This window comes from Tigriopus californicus, chromosome 1, assembly GCF_007210705.1.
Source record: "Tigriopus californicus strain San Diego chromosome 1, Tcal_SD_v2.1, whole genome shotgun sequence".
NCBI classification, from domain to species: Eukaryota; Metazoa; Arthropoda; class Copepoda; order Harpacticoida; family Harpacticidae; genus Tigriopus; species Tigriopus californicus.
The window spans coordinates 8,959,870-8,977,944 of NC_081440.1; the positions used below are offsets into that span (position 1 = coordinate 8,959,870).

The following is an 18,075-nucleotide window of genomic DNA, read 5'->3' on the forward strand; positions in this document are numbered from 1 at the left end:
AGGCAAATCTTGACGTTTTCTCATGATTTCTGTGGTAAATGGTCATGAGGTGGATGGTTAGTTTCGGAAAAATTGACTTACCATTACTTTTATGAAACTTGAAAGCCTTTCTGTTCTTAACAAAATTGTTCTGCAATACACTTGTTAGGCTCTGGCATTATTGCGTTTTAGTTTATGTACTGAGATTAATCTTTTTCACAAAATGTTAACAATGTGCTAAATGCTGATCAGTCTAGGAATAAGCATGGACAAGGCAAGATCTGCACGCTAGGGATAGCAGGTTCAAATCCCATCACTGGAAGATATCGTGATATAATTTTCCTTTTCATCTACGTGTTGCTTGATAGGGAAGGCAAAAGCAGCCCTTACACCCTCCAGAACGTGTTNGGAAGGCAAAAGCAGCCCTTACACCCTCCAGAACGTGTTGGTGCTTATGTTTTGAAAAGTTTATTTGCATATTTTTTTGCAAATTCGGTCGATTTTTTCAAGCAAATTTGCTGGCAATAAAGATAATATTAATCATCAAATTTTGAACGGCCCTATAAATAACAACAAGGCTCATGAGGTGATTGCATTTAAATATTTGGTTATTTTTCTTTGGAGCCCCAAAACTCTGGTGATGAAGCTGGTTATTTTTGTCAAAAGTTAGGTGATAATCGATCCATTTAATCTGGCAGCACTGGGTACCTATGGCACATGTCGGCAATAGGGCTAGTCAAGTAAACGCGTTCATGGACAACTGACGTCATTCCATGGAGTAAAATCAAAGACAACATGCCCAGCCAAACCACACTGCGCATGCATTGGATTTTGACATTTTTTCCATTTTACATGCTTGTCTAGACAATTAGCATTGTGGTATTGAGCCAATTTGATAGTGCGTTCACTAGTTAACACCAAACATGCTCATTTAGTAGGGTTTTGTAACACAACTCACTCAAAATCACTCGATTATTGAAAATTCAATGGGCGAATGGTACGAGTTGACTGTGATGTTTGTCTTAGTTCTCTCTCCCCAAAATGCCCAAAATCAGGGTGCCGGGCCACATTTTTCCTTGAATTTCCTTATCTTGACATCCCCGTAGAGAAGTAAGTGTAAAGCTTTGGGATTTCATGCTAGTGCGCCCTCTGGTTCTACCATGAAGAAAGTGTCACCACTTTTCTTACTGATAACAAAAAGTTGGCACCAAATATTATTTTCGTATTTCTGCATGTTCTTGTCACTTGCCATGTAATGATCAAGTGAATTTTATCATTCACTTCTTTATCAAGTGAATGTTGGACTTCAATAGACTAAAATAATTGTCGAACGAATTCCTAAAATGGCAAACAATTTTGTCAATGAAAATTTGGAAGCACTGGATGTGCTTAAATCATGGTAGTTCTTGCCACGATTGTGGCGCAGCCTGACTAACTCGCAAAGCTGAAATCCGATCGGATACTTTACACGTCTCTATACTAACCCCGAAGTGAAGGCAGTCTGGCGCTCTGAGGCTGTGCGTTGGAATGAGGATTAGCTCGGTAGGTCGGCGTTAGTCAGTGAGATACATCGAGCCAAGGAGTAACCTCTCATTTTTTTGTTGAGAAAGTTTCAAAATACCGCCACGCGTCTCGTCAACATCATCGAGATTGATAGATCCAGTTGTTCCAGGAGCAAGTGATCGGCCTTCATCCTGGCCTAAGCCCAAACCTCCAGACGCCGAACCTGGATTCAATGACGGGGGCTCGGATGAAGACTCAATCAATTTGGACTTTGATAAACTTGCCCGGGCTCTGTAACAAAGGAGACATGAGGCGTCAAGAGGAAGCCCTAGTTCCTTGGATCCCAAAGACTATGCCTCCAAGAAAAGCGCCAAAGGAGTGAAAAGACGTTTAGCTCGGGCCGAGAAACGAGGGAAAAAGGTCGTGGCTCTGAAGACAAGGTTTCCTGCCCAAGCATCTTCCGTTTCTGCGGCATCAAAGGCTTCCCCGTCCATCTCATCGGGATCTTCATCAGACACTGACGGCCAAAGCCAAAAAGGCGTATTGCTGTATGCCTTGTATCTGGAGCCACGATCCAGATCCAATCTGGACCCATCCGCTCAAACTCTATGCGAATCCATCTTCCCGGATCCTCTTACTTATTATCCAAGAAAGAAAACCTCAGCGTTCTTTATCAAATGCCGGGCACCATAAATGACAAACTGACTGAAATTGAGGAGTTCGTTGATTCCATGGCCGTCGACTTACCAAAAATCACTCAATGGGCCGAATCACTTGAGCGTGTTGTGTACCAGTAGCCAAATATTGCAGTTCTGCAAATATACCTCCGTTTGGATTAAAAACGAAAACATTTTGCCCTGTCTTGATAGTTTTTCTTTCCAAAAGAAACTAACCACCCGAAACTGAACTGTGTTTATTAGTACTTTTCCTCGTTCCTTAACTTTCGTCAAGACTTTCCCTTTCAATTTTTTGATGTTTCTGAATTTTGCTTCGTCAGTATGCTAAATTTGAAACAAAAAACATCTAAATACTTCGTAAGCTCCCACCCATCTTCAACACCTAGATTATTCTGAAGACGAACGCTTGAAGGCGTTCTGCTTCTGGTCGCGAAGATTTAAGGCCTTTGCTGAGGGCTATTATGATCACAAGAGAAGACCAGAGGCCGCAGACGAGGATGGAAACAAGGAATTGAAAAGACTGCTGTAGTTAGCGCTAGAGGCTCAAAGTGCCCGACTTGTGGATTCCCACTACCCAGACCTTTGGGAGCATGAAGCAACATACAACCACATCATTGGCACCATTGACACCAGGCTTTGAGAGGCACCACCTCCTAGACGATTCGGACCAATGCCCTGCAACATAAGTGGTCCATCCAAGAACTCATAGCCCGCGCAAGAGATAAAAACGTCCCTGATGGCGGCATCCTCAAATTCACACAAAGTACGTGCCACCCTGCAGATGGACTCGACGTACTCACAGGAACGGCTAGAGGAGCCGGTCTTGGTGCACCAAGTGTAATCCCGCCCAAGCCCTTGTAGCAATGGCGGCCTTCCTCAGAGTCGGCAAATCCTCTATCTAAGCTATTATTGACATAGGGGCGCAAGCCGATGTGGTACCCCTACGCTTAATCCATCCTGACGACGTCCCACGGCTCCAACCAAATTCAGTGACCGTAAGACCATTCAGGAGTAGAGAGATCACCCCTTGTGGTATACTGCACACGGACACAACATGGAAGAATTCCACTTTCTCAGCGCGTTGAATCGTGATTGATGACACGACCCTCTCCAGACAGGCCGACCTAATAAAATCTCGCTCCATAGCCCAGTCCCTTGGACTGGGCGTCCTGCATGACGATCTGATTCCCCCGCCTGATATTCTGGTATTGATAAATGGGGAGAACAAGTTCAAATTTTCATCGGATTTATTTCAGTTAAGATATTGATCATACACAAATTGGCACAGCATTGCTCGAATGCTTAATGTTTCAACAATTGGGCATGGCGATCTTGTATCCTTATTTGGGCAGATGTTTGATATGCAAGTCGGAGGGGTGGCACATGCCTCCGGGCGTAATTTTGCATCATTTGACCAGTTCTAATGCCATCAAACACGAGAAAGGTGGATGAGCGCCCCCAAAAAGGCTGCACGATCTCGTTACAAACTAAGTCACAAATAAAGACACTTTTTCTCTTTTGCATTCAGTTACTTCTGCTGGCAATCAATGCTTTTTCTCCAAGGCCACCAACTGAAGAATTTATTCCGCCTGGGTTTCCAACCAAATACACTAGTATATCGAACTTAATATCCGTCTACACGACAAATAATTCGGCAAATAGTTAGCCATATCACAAACATTGTTTGCCATTTCACAAGAATTTCAAAAACATTTCTCGATTTGAACATGTTTAAAGTTTGTTTGCCAAAGAACAAATATTTCATGGACGACAGCATCCTCCCCTGCCCTTCCAACCAAGGTGTCCATTTTCAGCAACTACAGAACTTAACCCATTCGATCCATGACGATTTATAGTGAAGGAAAATGGATTGATTGCGGTTTATTTGGCAAGAGAAAACACCAATCTAGTACCCAAGAGTATGAAGGGGCCTGGAATTGTCAATCAATGAACAATGTGATCAGATGTCATCCAATACTCATTTGATTCAGTAGTCATACTCCCATCTCCCGTCGATGATTGAAAGACGATCTATCAACACCTATCTCCGGAATCTGGATTCATCTCCTCCCGTCCAGACAGTTTAAGCCTCGAGGCCCAGTGAACCCACCTACCCTGGGCCTGTCCTCAGGCTCAGTCCGGCCATGGACCCGGCCCCTTCTTTTACATCCGTGCCGATAGCATGACATGAGCGAGCAAACCTAAAGCTTTATAGATGGAATGGATGGATTTCTTGACCTCGTCCGAAGGCTGATTTGATTGGAGTTGGATCAGATCATCAGAGGCAACAGAATCATCGGCCCATATCTGGAGGTTCTTGGCCGATTGTTGCTTGCCGCCATTCAGTCCTCAACCGGCACACGCGGCCTTCATTGATCTCTACACCCTTGAGACCCAAGCATCAAGACCAGCCAGACACTTTTAGCTGTTCCTCCGCCCTTTTCCCGCCCGCCAATTTTAGCCATGAAAGCCAGATCAGTCGGATCTCAACAGATCGAGTCCTACCCACCCACTGACACATTACTTTAAAGCTGCCCATGGCCATCACCGTCCCTGTGAAATGCCGTCTGTTCTTGTGGGCGGGTCCTTATTTGTTCGATAAAACTGAACTCTTTTTAGTCAATGCCATCTATAATGTTAACTGCATCTAAATATCCAAATTGTCTTTATCATGTTTAATGCTCTTACTATATTTGTGTTCACTTTTCTCACATGACCATTGGACTATATATCGTTGTCATATTTCGACCCGTGCTTGGCTATTGAATAGTTTATGATAATATTGGAGAACTGTTGTCCATTTATTCACGATTATAATGAGTTGGAAAATTGATCGGGTTTTCGTTTCCCAACAATTGGTTTATGAGTTATAGTCAAAATGAATTTCGAAAACCTTTCGAAAAGCAAAATTTTTATTAAAAGTGAATCATCAGGTGGCTTATGGTATAGTTCATAGAACGGGATAAAACACGCATTCAAGTAGTAATCGGTTTCAGCCAACATATGACCGCACAGATTGAAATTGTCAAAATGAAGGACGTTTTTGGAACGCGAAACATTCTCATGATCGGTGTTTTTTCAAATTTCATTCCTCAGTTTTCCCTATGTGCATTATACTAATCATCTTGTTTACCGTGCATAACATAAATATTGAATGAAAGACCCATTGAGAAATGATACGATCACTTGCAAGTTCATCTGATTAGAAATCTACATCAAAATATTTGTCAAACCGTTTTGATAGGGTAGTTTCACGTGTAGACGGCTCAGAGATGAACTGTTTGTCAAATACCAAACATTTCCGAAATTGTTAGACAAACTTTGTGACAGAATGTTTCTCGTAGACGCACCATTACCATTTTTGCAAATCAAACCATACAGAATGTGTGAAACAACAACTAATCGACTTTTTGCCACCCTTTTGTCGAGGCCCTCGTCAACTTCGGCAGGGTAACAAAAAAAGCTCCCGAGAAAAGGCCCTGAAACGAATTTCAGCAATACTCATCGCTAAAAAAGACTGACTTTGAAGTATATATAGACGAGCGTGCGAAAGTTGAATTTGGACAGGCATAAGAAAACTTTTATTAATGGAAGGCAATGATGAACTCATAAAAAATTATATAAATAAGAAAATAAATATATGCTTGAATCATCGATCTGTGCAGAAAAGTATCACGATGTGATGGAATGATTTGTCCCAAGGTGCCAATCCAAAGTACGTTGAGAATCGTTGTGATGTGTAATCAACCTTGTTGTTTAAATCGTCGACCAAATACAGCGTTTTGATTCGGAACCGTTCCTTGAAAGAATGGATTGTTCCGCCCACTTCGAATGTCGGACGCACTGTAAAGCTGAGTTGGCGGTTGGGGTTGGTACTCAGGAAGGTTTGGGGTTGGTCTAGGAACGAATGGACTCTGAGTGGGTTGAGGGTTGAAGGGGGGGCGCTGAGTTGGTTGTGGATTAAATATGGGACGCTGAGTTGTTTGCGGTCTGAATGTTGGTTGAGGACGGGGTTGAGATATTGTGGGCTGTCCGACGGGGCGAGAGCCAGTTGAAGTTTGTGGGAATTGAATTGGCGGTGCAATGGCGGTAGATTCGTCGTAGGTCTCATCAGGTGTAGGAGAAGTAGGATCTTGACACCACTTTGTCTTCAAAGGTTTTTCAACTTGTTGCGGTGAAGTAAACTTTAGGTTGCAGGTTTCTTGTGGGATTATGGTGCATTCGTGCTTTGGTTCAAGCTTGGGCACCAACTTTGTCTGGAAGCGACAAGTTTTTTGAGGATTCAAATCGCAAGCTTCCTCAGGCACATCAAGTAGGGATGTGATTGTTTTATCATGGCACTCTTCAGGACCTTCCTCTGTCACACAGCCGGCACCACAAATCTCCACCGGAAGTTTCTCGCATCGAGTGTCACCCACGAACTTACCGGGTTGTTTCTCGACATACTTAGTGGTGCAAGATGATTCATACACGGTGCGGCACTCCTCGGGACCTTGGCCGTTGCATACCTTTTCCAAAGGCTTGTAGCATTTTTTCACAGTTTCTTCAGTGGCTTGTTGTTTGAATGTAACTTGACACGACTTCTCGAAATTCTCTTCGCACACTTCTTCTTGAGCAGCTTCGAATTGTGTCACGTAGGTGTAATGACACTTTTCAACGTTTTTGTGGGTGCACTCCAAAATAGGATCCTTTTTGAGTGAAGTAACAGTCTCGTCCTTTTCGATACAACAGAAACCAGTTTCAGGATCGGTCTGGCATCCTGTGAAATCAATGCCACCTCGTGCTGCCGCTCTTCCACCCTGACGACCTTGTCGTCCTTGCCGTCCTTGTTGATCTGAGTGCAAATGCGAATGGCTTCCTCCTCCGAAGTCTCCAGAGACGAGCAGAATGGTAGTTAAAAATGTAAGAACCTGAAACAAAGGCGTAAAATTGGAACCATACCCTTTTGTTTGAGAAGTGACTGATAAAAGTTATAGTGATGTAAGCAAGAGCATAAAACCTCAGTACCTTAAGGAGCGCCATCATGGTGACAACTGAACATCGGAAGTCAATTTTCTTCTAGTTTTATTCATCTTGCCTCCACGCAGTCGTCTTTTGTGATGCCAGTGTGCTCATGATGAGTGGGGACGACGGTGTAAGAGGATGAGGAGGATAGTCCCGCTGTTTTACAAATGTTGCTGGCAACATGGCCCTGAGATTTGTCGGTCGACGTACGCAAAGAATTCTTCGGAATCATTTGCCCGGCTGTGCACTCTACAAATACGCGCACGGTTCGCTCTTTGGATGAAGTTTGGAAATATTCCTTTTGTTCATCATTATCATGAACGTACCAGTTGCCAGTGGACTGCTTTGAATTCTAGCAAGTCTGTCCATCCCAAAATCTTTGGTCGAAGGGGACCTCCACAAAAAGCAGCAATGACGGCAACATTACCCAGGCCAAGGACGACGAGAGGATGGATAGGTTGGTAGCGTATAGGTGAACATCTTCATTTCTATCAACCAAATCTTCATACAACAATTCGTAAACCAAACAGTAAACAACTAGTTTGGAGCTTAATCGAAACCAAGATCAAAGCATTTTGAGTCTTCCACGTAAACAACTCTTAAATTTTGACTCAAGCTTTCAATTTAGCTGAAAACAGCATCACTAAACCAATTCAGTCCAATGATGCCAACGTCCTTGTCAACGCTTGTCTTACTTGGCTTGGTTTGGATTAAGTGTACTTGACGAACTTGGCTTTGGTCATTACTCGAATATGTGCATGCTCTTCCCCAGAGTCCTGTCATATTCGAAGCTCCTGTAGGAGCAGTTTTTAAAGCTAGGGAACGGAATCTACCCTCCTTCCTTCTCATGCACTTTGTTCTTCGTGGTTTGGCAGGCTGAATGAGCTGAGTGTCAAAATGAACCGTTTTCCTCCCAATGCTTTAGCGCATTCATAAATTACAGTACGCTTTGAGCCTACGGCAATGCCGCGCGACTGAAGATCAATCTTTGTACGTATTCTGTATTCTGTGCACTTGGCGATAAACAAATTTTGAGGATGATTCTCGCTCGGTAGGCAACAGACGGCGAGTGAGAGAAGGAAGTTCAACTATTTCAACTACCATTGAGTAAGTGGTACTTCAAAAATACAACTTCATGATAGCAAATAGGGATCACGTCAAGAACACTCTTTTGGCATACGGCCCGTCCTTAAGCTGTCCACAGACGTGCGAGTTGTCAAATCAAATTTAGTTTTATTGGTGTTATGAAGATTATCAATGGATTTAAAATTGAAGGAGGAATCCATTAAAGTCAAGCTACTTATCCTTGAAACTGCACTCTCAAACCGAAAGCATTTTCGAAGATCAATTTTGGTGATTTGTAGAAGAATGAAAACATGTGTAAATGATAAAGGTCTGTATTTGTATGGAAAGTAAGCTGACTCAGAACACCGGAAATGAATTTACATACTCGCGCATATGATTTACGGCAAACCAAGCGATCACTTTCCGATTAAATCATTCATTGAAGTCATGGCTCACCAATCATCAATTCTGAGAAGCGGAACTAAATTCCAGAGCTTCTCAACTTGAAGAGGATGATATCTTTTGATTTCGTAGTCTACTACGCGGTCAGTATTAATCAATAATTAAATGAATGCGCTACGAGAAGCTGCATGCAATTCATCGACATGGTCACCAACAATGTTCGCTGTGAGACAGTTGCGTACATTGCCAGATCAATGATAGTTGCAATCCTTAATGTATAATGTCCTACAATGTTAAGCTTAATGAAGTATTCTTCGAAATTTTCAGGGTCAGCTCCTAAGCATAGTATCCTTCATAGCATTTTGGGTTGCTATGGTCAAAGGGGTAATCATCGTGCGTCCATCGAAGCTCGACATGGTTCACACAAAGTTTCAATAGGCAGAGTCGCATTCTGTATCAGATTGGTTCTCCGTCTGTAGGCGTGGTTAGCGTCTTATCAGTTGATTTTCATTTTGAAAAATATGACTTTCTGACCGAATGACAATGTCCGAAGCACATAAGTATCTTTCGTGCAAACATTTATTTGTTACGTGTGAATTCCACTGAATAAATATGCCTTTTGCAAAGAAAGCGAAATTGTCCCGAAGATTTGAAAGTGTTGCTTCTCAACAATTTGTTTAGGAAATTATTCGTCTTTCATTGCAAAATAGTGTCAAATTGAATTTCATTCGTAATAGTCCTCTAATCATAATACAAGTAGGTATGAATTTCAATCATCAGAAAAAGGAATAAACGAACAAACACACAACAAATATATACAAGAAATTCCCTCAAAACTACATTTGGGCCCCAATTATTTCAACAGGTTTGCAGAAGCTTGACCAGGTCAAAAGATGTGTTACGAGGAACATTGAGGATATGAGAGAGCTCTCGTATTGGGAGAAGATAGAAAGGTTGGGACTATACAGTGTTCAGAGAAGGTACGAAAGGCATCTGATACAATACAAAATTCAGAGAAGGAAGGACATGGTTTGTCATCTCCAAGGTCTTGATCAGTCCATTGTAACAATATATACTTTTCCAGTAAGCTCGTTCTTGTCAGCTCTCAAATTCACAGGAAAAGAGTTGGCCTTCGAGAACCCAGGCTAGTTAGCACAATCGAGTCCAACTCTCTTTTTTCTCGGTCGCCTTTACTGTTCAATTTGCTGCCCTGAAATATTCGTAGGGCGTATGTAGGCGTTGGTCCAGTAGCAGGATTGAAGTCAGATTTGGACAAGTTTTTGACGAAAAGTTCCGATCAACCTTATGTTCAAGGGTTAGCCAGATCCGCCAACTCTAGTTCGTTGGTCGATCAAATCATATATGAAAATAAATTGTAAATAAAATTAATACATTTTTCGTCTTGAACTGCTGGGATTCCAATCCCAGTAGTGGCAAGGAAGTCCGCAAAAAATAGGATTATTCAAGACATTCCATCTTTCAACGTCTATAGTTTCATAAATCAGTAATTTCATAAATGAAATATTACTTTCACAAACCTTCGTCTCCGAAAGGTCAGTAGTGGCTGCATTAGATAGCTCCAGGATGCCATGAGGCAAAGGCCTCTGGAAAGGTTTTCTAGATATCCGTGCATGAGGCTATTGAGCCAACTGCAGAAGAGACTTAGCTCAAATGTATGTGTCCAATAACTTAGTGACACCCTGTGGTCTCAATATAGAGGTGAAAACTACCCCATGATGCGTCTGAGTAGCATAACGACCCAAAGGCTCGCACTGAACATTTATTGAATACATTGGGGTCGGGTGTAATAACTTGCTTTTAATTCGAAAGATGTTGAAAGGAATAAGTTCATAGATATTGAATTGCGTTTAGCAAAGGCCATTGAAGAATAATGCACCGGCATTTGACTGTCTGTGGTCCATTCGCAAAACCTCCAATTCCTCAAAAAACAGCCTTTGTCGTGGAGGGCCACCATCCCCCCCAAGACGGCCGGAGTGAAGGCTGTACCAATCCTGACTGGGGACAAAGGAGAGCAATAAAAACCAATGGGAATGAAGCTGAAGACGAAGCAAGTATCGTCTAGTGAGCTCTACGGCACAGTATCGTTCCCTCAAGGCATAGACTGTGACAGTGTGGCCCCTCCCCTGTAGATTTGATCATTTTTTTGAGTTCAAAAAGAGATGGTGAAATTATCATTCTTGACATGTAGATCCCTGCACATTAGGCGTTGAATGTCAGAGAATTGGCTTAAAGTAACAAATGCGATAACTTTAAACCAAACTGCGTGCCATGCACGAAGTCTGGGCTCAAATTCGTCCGGGAGCACATCCATTGGGAGACCCAAATTCTTATCAATAACGGTTTTAAGGATCGGACGAGTAGTAGGCGTTGTGGTAGTAGGATGTCTTCTTCATAGCCATGCAAATGTTGTCCAAATCATGAAGGAGATGATATCTGTGGAAAGATAATTAACACTGACATGGGTTACAACCATAACAGATAGTGCATGTGAGTGGAATGACAGAATGCGCAAAAGGTCGGGACATATCCCCGTTTAGTTGTAGCATTATCAAATCAAAGGCAATAGCACCATTGAAGGTTGTGCTACGAATGTCAGGTCCTACAACGCATTGTGGCCGAAATGAGTTGACTTTGACAAGCATCCGGCAATATCAATTGTTTATTTTTTATATTTCTTTATTGCGACTCTTGGTCGTGTCAGATTGTAAAATGTATAAAAATGTATGTATAAAAATCATGAACAAAAATTGGTTCAAGGATAAAAGAATGAAGCGGTCAAGAATGATGAAATAGTTGACTAGAAATCACAAAGAATATGACAAGAATTGGTTCAGTGCACATGCAAAAATTGAAGAGGGGAATTCCAGAGAGTATATAACCTGGTTGGTAGAGGTAGATGATGAAATTCTTGGTTATTGCAGTAGAGTGGGTGGGTCAGATAGAACAGATCTTTTGTCAGCTCCTGTTGTTGGTGGCATTTGGTCGAGAGAAAGAGCCAATACTCCGAAGGGATGTCGGGCCAAGGACAATAGGGTGTCAACAAGTCCTTGACCGGGAAGGAAAACTTGTGCTCGGACATCACCTCCGGAAAGGTCAGGTTCCCAACACTGTTGGGCACTAACCTTGCCAGCCCGATGGTGAGGGGCTCAGTTTTGCATAGAAAATGTGTCCATGCATTGTTGGCATATTGGGCGGAGTTGGGAAGCAACAGGTGAAGGCTGCACAGGGAAATTGGAGTGATGTAGGTCCGGAAGACTTGAAGAACTATTGGAAAGGGAAGATTCTTGATGAGTAGTCTTTTGCACATTTATCCGATCCTGGCCCTGGCCTTGGTTATTGCAGACTGGAGATGATTGGTGAAGAGGGGTTGTGTGGAGAAGGTGAAACCGACATAGTTAAAGTACTTGACGATTGCAATCGGCCTAATGTCAATATGGAAGGAGGTGGGAGGCAAACGATCTTTATGAAAAACCATGGCCTTCGTCTAGATTGAATTGACTTGAAGGCCGTTCTCTTGGCAGTAACCAAGGAGGGCATTGATAGCATTTTGCAATTCCAGGGCTGATTCAGCCAAGTGAACCAGGTTGTCTGCGTATTGAAGATTTGTACCGGAAAATGGTTGATGGTAGGGGCCTTGGGGAGTGAGGGCTTCGGGCAGGTCGGATACATAAAGATTGAAAAGGATTGGCGATAGGGAATACCCCTGCGGAAGACCAATGGAAGTGAAGTAGCAGGGGGATAGGTCCTCAGCAGAACGAATGGAGCATCTGAGTCAGTCCCGCATAGATGTTGGAAAGCAGGACACAGATTGAACACGGAACTCCCCACAGTTGGAGTTTGAGGAATAACGGCGCTCGGTCCACCCTGTCGAATACTTTGGAGGAATCAACAAAGTATCCATACACTATCCTCTTATTTCTGATGTTCGAGTGCACAATTTCATAGAGGAGGGTAGCAGCCGTGGTTGTTGTTTCCCTCTAATACTCGTTGGGAATACGTAGGCCTTATTGATCCGGTAGCATCTTTCAAGTTAGATAATTCTTAGATAGCATTCCAAATCAACTCTATATTCAAGTACTAGCCAACTCAAGTTCGTTAGTAGACCAACTATATCATATAAAGATTGAATGGTAATAAATAGACGAATTATAAGCTTTCATTTTAAAAGTACTTGTGTAACCGTTATCCATCCTAACATTTGTGCAGAGTGACTTTGTAGCAATCATTGTAATATTTTACACCTAACCTAATCTGACCTAACCAAACCCAACCTAACCTTTCGGTTAGGGGCCGCTGCCTTGGCGCTTGAGGGGCGCCTAGGCAGCGGCTCAAGCCTGCGGCAGCTCGGTTGCAAGGACCTAAATTGCACAAATGATGGGATGGATAATGAGTACAAAGTACTTGGGATTATATTCCCTGTAGCGGTTAGAAAGCCCGTGAAAAACGAAACCAAAAAAATAAATAAATGTAAAGGTTCGCCCAAGCTCTGCTCACTTGCTATATAGCTTATCATCTGACAAGGAGCCCATTGAAAAGAAGCCATTTGTTTTTCAATTCAAAAACTTCCCTGGGTTGGGTCAGCGTTTATTACAAAATTGAACGTTAATAATTGTTTTTTAGCGATCAGGTTTTTGCGTTGATTGGACATCTACTTGTTCACAAAAGTAAGATATGTGGTATTGGTGAAGATGTGCTCCATAATTCGGTTAAATATAATGTGTATTTGGGTCTTTGCAAAATTCCTTGCGACTGCAGACGAAATTTAGGAGGTGATTAGAGACTAATATTCAATGCAAAAAAGCCATCCTTCGTTCAAATTTGACTTGTGTCAACCCAAAACAGCTGTAGCAGCTTTCGAAACTTTGGGTCGTGGCAAACTTGTTAAGGATGTCGGCAACCATATCATCAGTCTCGAGTCTCAACTGAATTCCATGCCGTAAGTCAAGGTTTCTTGAATGTATCTCAGTATTCGCTTCATTGGAAACCAATGCTCGCTACTAGGATTGGAACCGAACTCAGCATGCACGCCCAAATAGAAAGCCAGATCAGGTCGTGTACTCACTGAGATGTACAATAATCCTCCCAAAATTGGTCTGAATTCAGCAACGCTGACTGGCTCTTCAAAGGGAAGTGCTTTGGTCAGTTTGATATTCGTCTCTATTGGAGTGTCCACGATTTGGGCTCACCCATCTTGATATCTTCAGTAATTGGAAACCATACAGTGGTTGCACAATCCACATCTCGCCTGCATCCAAGTCTTGCACAACTTTAATTCCAAGGAAATATGATAATGTTCCAAGTTGAAAAAATTCCAACCGGCACCTTTTGATGCTGACAATTTCCGCAATTCTCCAAATCGTTAACATACACAAACAGCTAGAGCAATTCCTTATCTGGATGACGGTAGAGACATCGGTCTTCATTGGTCTGTTTAAAACCAATGGCCTTGAGAACGGAATCCAGTATCACATTTCAACACCTTGGCCGCTGCCTCAGCCCTTCGAAGCTCTTCTTGAGCTTACAAACAAGCCCAACGCCATTACGCCGAGCTTGAAAACCTTCTGGTTGTTACACTTAAATTTCTTCGTAAATCTCACCATTCAGAAAAGCCGAGCCAATGTCCATTTGATAAAGTTTCAGCCCTTTTTGAGTGGAGACGGCAAGCACAAGCCGAATCGTCTCAAATTTTGCCACTGGAATCCTCTTAATCGAGTCCGGGATGTTGAGTAAAACCCTTTGTTACCAGTCTCGCTTTGTATCTTTTGGGGTATCCGGCCTCGTTTGCTTTCACTTCAAAAACCCACTTCGTCCCAACAGTCTTCTTCTTTGTTTTTATCACCAAAACCCACACATCATGGTGCTTCAATGACTTTGATTTGACAACACACCCAGATGCTTTCTCGATCATAAAACTTCGAGCACTTTTTCTCCAATTTTTCACCAGCTCTTCTTTCAGTTTCTTTAGGGAACGCCAACCGGTGCAATTTTCCGCTTATGCATGGCTCACAAATAAGGTCTGGTTGATTTCTTCAAGCCCACACCATTCACCATCGCACTTCAAATGAGAGTTTCGATTCCTGACGAGCTCAAATGGAACAGCCTCTTGTGCCACTTCCCAAAATCTGCCACTTCCTAAAATCTACCACCACCGAATCCTCACATCACGCGAAATCATCGCCGCCTTTAGCCCAAGATTTCGGTCCAGGTGGTACAAATTTTCAAAACGCCTGGCAACAGCCATTGTTCCGTCAACCAACCAGGGGTGAAAGGTCCTGACTTATTGAATTACCGAGGTGAACGGAAGCATGAAACTCTTGACCCAAGCACTAGGAAAAAATACCTTGATAGCTCTCAAAGATGGAGAGCACCTAGCACAAGGGCTTCAATTTCTTAGACCAATCTTAAGGCCTTTGGTTATAACCCTAATCAGGGCATACAATCAATGGTTCGAGCTTCCTATATCAGGGCTTCAAACAATCATCAATTGACTAAGGATACAAAGTGCTAGCTACTTCTACTCCCCACGGTGCCAGATCAATCTCGGTTGTTTGCCAGACACCTGGGCCAATGTTCAAGGCTAACTATCTTGAAAAATGTGGTCACTATCTTAGTCTAAATGCGTCTATCAAAGTCGATCTCTACTCTAGAGTCTAACTACTGATTTCTGCTACAAGAGTGATGAACTTTAGATACAGTTGAACACAAATCACTTGCTACCTTTACTCTTTACAATGCCAGAACGATCTCGGTCGTCTGGGAAATCTAGGCTACTCTTCAAGGCAAACTGTACAGTTCAATCTGCTTTATTCATTACAAACACACCGCCTATCAGCTGTCTTCCTCCGGTAAGAAAAGTGGGGGAATTGTTGGACCAATGGAAAAGGGGATATTCACATATGAAACAATGGGTTAATAATTACTGCAAATTACTGTTAATGCAAACTAAAAGTGTAATCTTTGAAAATGTGTTTTACAATCATCATGTGTATACTTAGTTACGCATTCACTTGAATTCTGAAGACAATACATGCAACAAGAAATGTTTTAGATTTTGCCGTTTTTTGAAGACTTTGTTGAAACTGATTCGAAATAGCTTCTTTCAAACTTCATTGATTTTTGAGAAATTTTCAGTGACCGCTCAACAACATGTTCTTTGGACGGTTCTAAAACACATTTTCAAAAATCTGCTTTTTGATGGTTTGCGATATGGTTTTAGAAGATTTTAAGTTGATTTGAAATCATGCAAGAGTAAGAAAAATAATCTTTCACTTTTATGATATTGAAAATCGATATCAATTTCTTGGAAATCAAATAAACATATAACCGCGGCATTTTGGAGCTAAAAACGATGAAATTTGGACCGCTAGATCCCATGTAACTAATTGACGGTGAAAGAAATGATGTCATAAACTAAATTCAAGAGCTAACTAAGTGTGTTCCCAATTTATATTGTATAGGTTTTGGGAAATTCTAATTCTAAAATGTTTTCAGATATGTAAGTTTTTTACGTGGGCTAGAATGTCATAAGGCAATATAATCAAAGTTGTTTCCCTTTAAGTTTCTGAGGTAGAAAAATGCCAAGATGTGTTTGGTAATTTCCCTGGAAATTGATAGGGATTTTTGAACATCGTGTAGTGGTTGGGCGGCTTTGTGAAATGCATCTGCGACGGTTCACGCTCCTACATTTTTAGAACATCATCGGGCTCATTCCGAAGAAATTTACGCTTCCTCTGCCCTGCCCTTATACTTTTTGTCTCGGAAAACCCAATTGCTTCTGATGACATCCTCTCTGTCCCACCACGGCGTGTTCTCCACCAAAGGAAGAAAACAGTCTATTTTGGGGTGTGAGTTATCAACATCTGGGTTGCTAGATTTTAACCGGTATTCTTTTAAGGGAGGGAGGGCATGTTATGTTATTACGCGTATTTTGTATCATTTATCACGCAACAATGTATTTCCATATTTCTCCCCTCAACGACACTCAATGGTGACCCTGACATGATCCTTTGTCCAATTGTTATCCGTCATGCCATCCAAATCCCTCAAGAAGTCTGATTCTCCTCTTGTGACTTCTATCGATGGTAAATCCACCCCCGTGACCGCTGGAGTTTCAGTCCTCCTCCCGGCATTTTGGTCAGAGGGTCCAGTAGTATGATTTGGTCAAGGGATTACGGTTGATGAGACGGAATACCACTATGTCCCATCCTCATTGGACCACATCACGGCCAGACGTGTGGAAGACCTGATTATAACACCACCACGGGTTGGAACCCGATACGTTGTGCTCAAGGATAGACTTTTGTCAGCCTTCACGCTTTCGCCCTTCAAAAGGGGCCAAATCCTTTTGCGTACCACATCTTTGGGCGATCGGACCCCATCAGCACTCATGGATGAGATGCACGCGCACCTCGGAAAGCACGAGGCCTGCATCATTTTTAAGACCGTTTTTCTGGATTCCCTACCCGAAGATGTCAGACCCTATTTAGTTTCTCTTTTGGATTCGACGGGACCCCGAGACGTGGCATTGTTGGTAGATAAGCTGGTTTCCGCACTTTCAAGGTCGGAAAACAAAATCCTCGCCGCTAAGATATGGATGTCATGGAGGCGGTCAACGCCATGATATCCAGTTCCAAGTGGCCATGCACACCACCCAAAGGGAGGCTGTGTCGTTTTGATAAACGCTGGGGTGTCAAGGCATATCATTGCGAAAGCCCATGCTCTTTTTGGAAACCCTCTCCAAGTCCGGCGGTCACTTACGACAAAACTCAAATTCATTCCACTCAGGGAAACTGGGAGCACGACCGTCAATCGTCAATGTTGGTGGTCGTTTATTGTTTGTGACTAATTGTGATATCCCGGTGATGAGCATGTTGCTCATGCTCTCTATTGTAAATGTTTAATCTAGTCATATATATAAATGTGTAATAGTCAAATACAAGTCAGTCACGAAGCGTACACAACATGGCGCAGTCGGCAGTCCGGCTGTGGCCTCCTGTGTGGCTCTCCCCGTGGAGGGGATTGGAGCGTGGAGCCAACGGCTCAAGACCCTTTCCCAGACGCCTCGTGACCCGGTTGGCACAGATCTGCCCGGTTGGCGGCGTGATCTGCCCGGTTGGCACCGTGACCCGCCCGGTTGGCGGCGTGATCTGCCCGGTTGGCACCGTGATCCGCCTGGAAGGCCCGTGTTTCTGGAAGGCCGTGTTCCTGGAAGGCCCGTGTTTCTGGAAGGCCCGTGTTTCTGGAAGGCCCGTGTTTTCTGGAAGGCCCGTGTTCCTGGAAGGGCCGTGTTCCTGGAAGGCCCGTGTTCCTGGAAGGCCCGTGTTCCGCTGACGGCCCCGGGATCCCTATGTGGGACGGCCCCGTGTTCCTGGACGGCCCCGTGTTCTGGACGGCCCCGTGTTCCTGGATGGCCCCGTGTTCCTGG

At 43.1% G+C, this 18,075-nt stretch overlaps 1 protein-coding gene across 1 annotated transcript; it reads right to left on the reverse strand.

Moving 5' to 3' along the window:
• Positions 1-5,712: 5,712 nt before the first annotated feature.
• On the reverse strand, positions 5,713-7,314 carry LOC131885457 (uncharacterized). The gene is made up of 2 exons (XM_059233512.1): positions 7,167-7,314; positions 5,713-7,069 (listed from the first exon to the last, which is right to left on the reverse strand). The coding sequence occupies exons 1-2, from the start codon at positions 7,182-7,184 to the stop codon at positions 5,903-5,905; spliced, it is 1,185 nt and encodes a 394-aa protein (XP_059089495.1). The 5' UTR covers positions 7,185-7,314; the 3' UTR covers positions 5,713-5,902.
• Between the last annotated feature and the right edge of the window lie 10,761 nt (positions 7,315-18,075).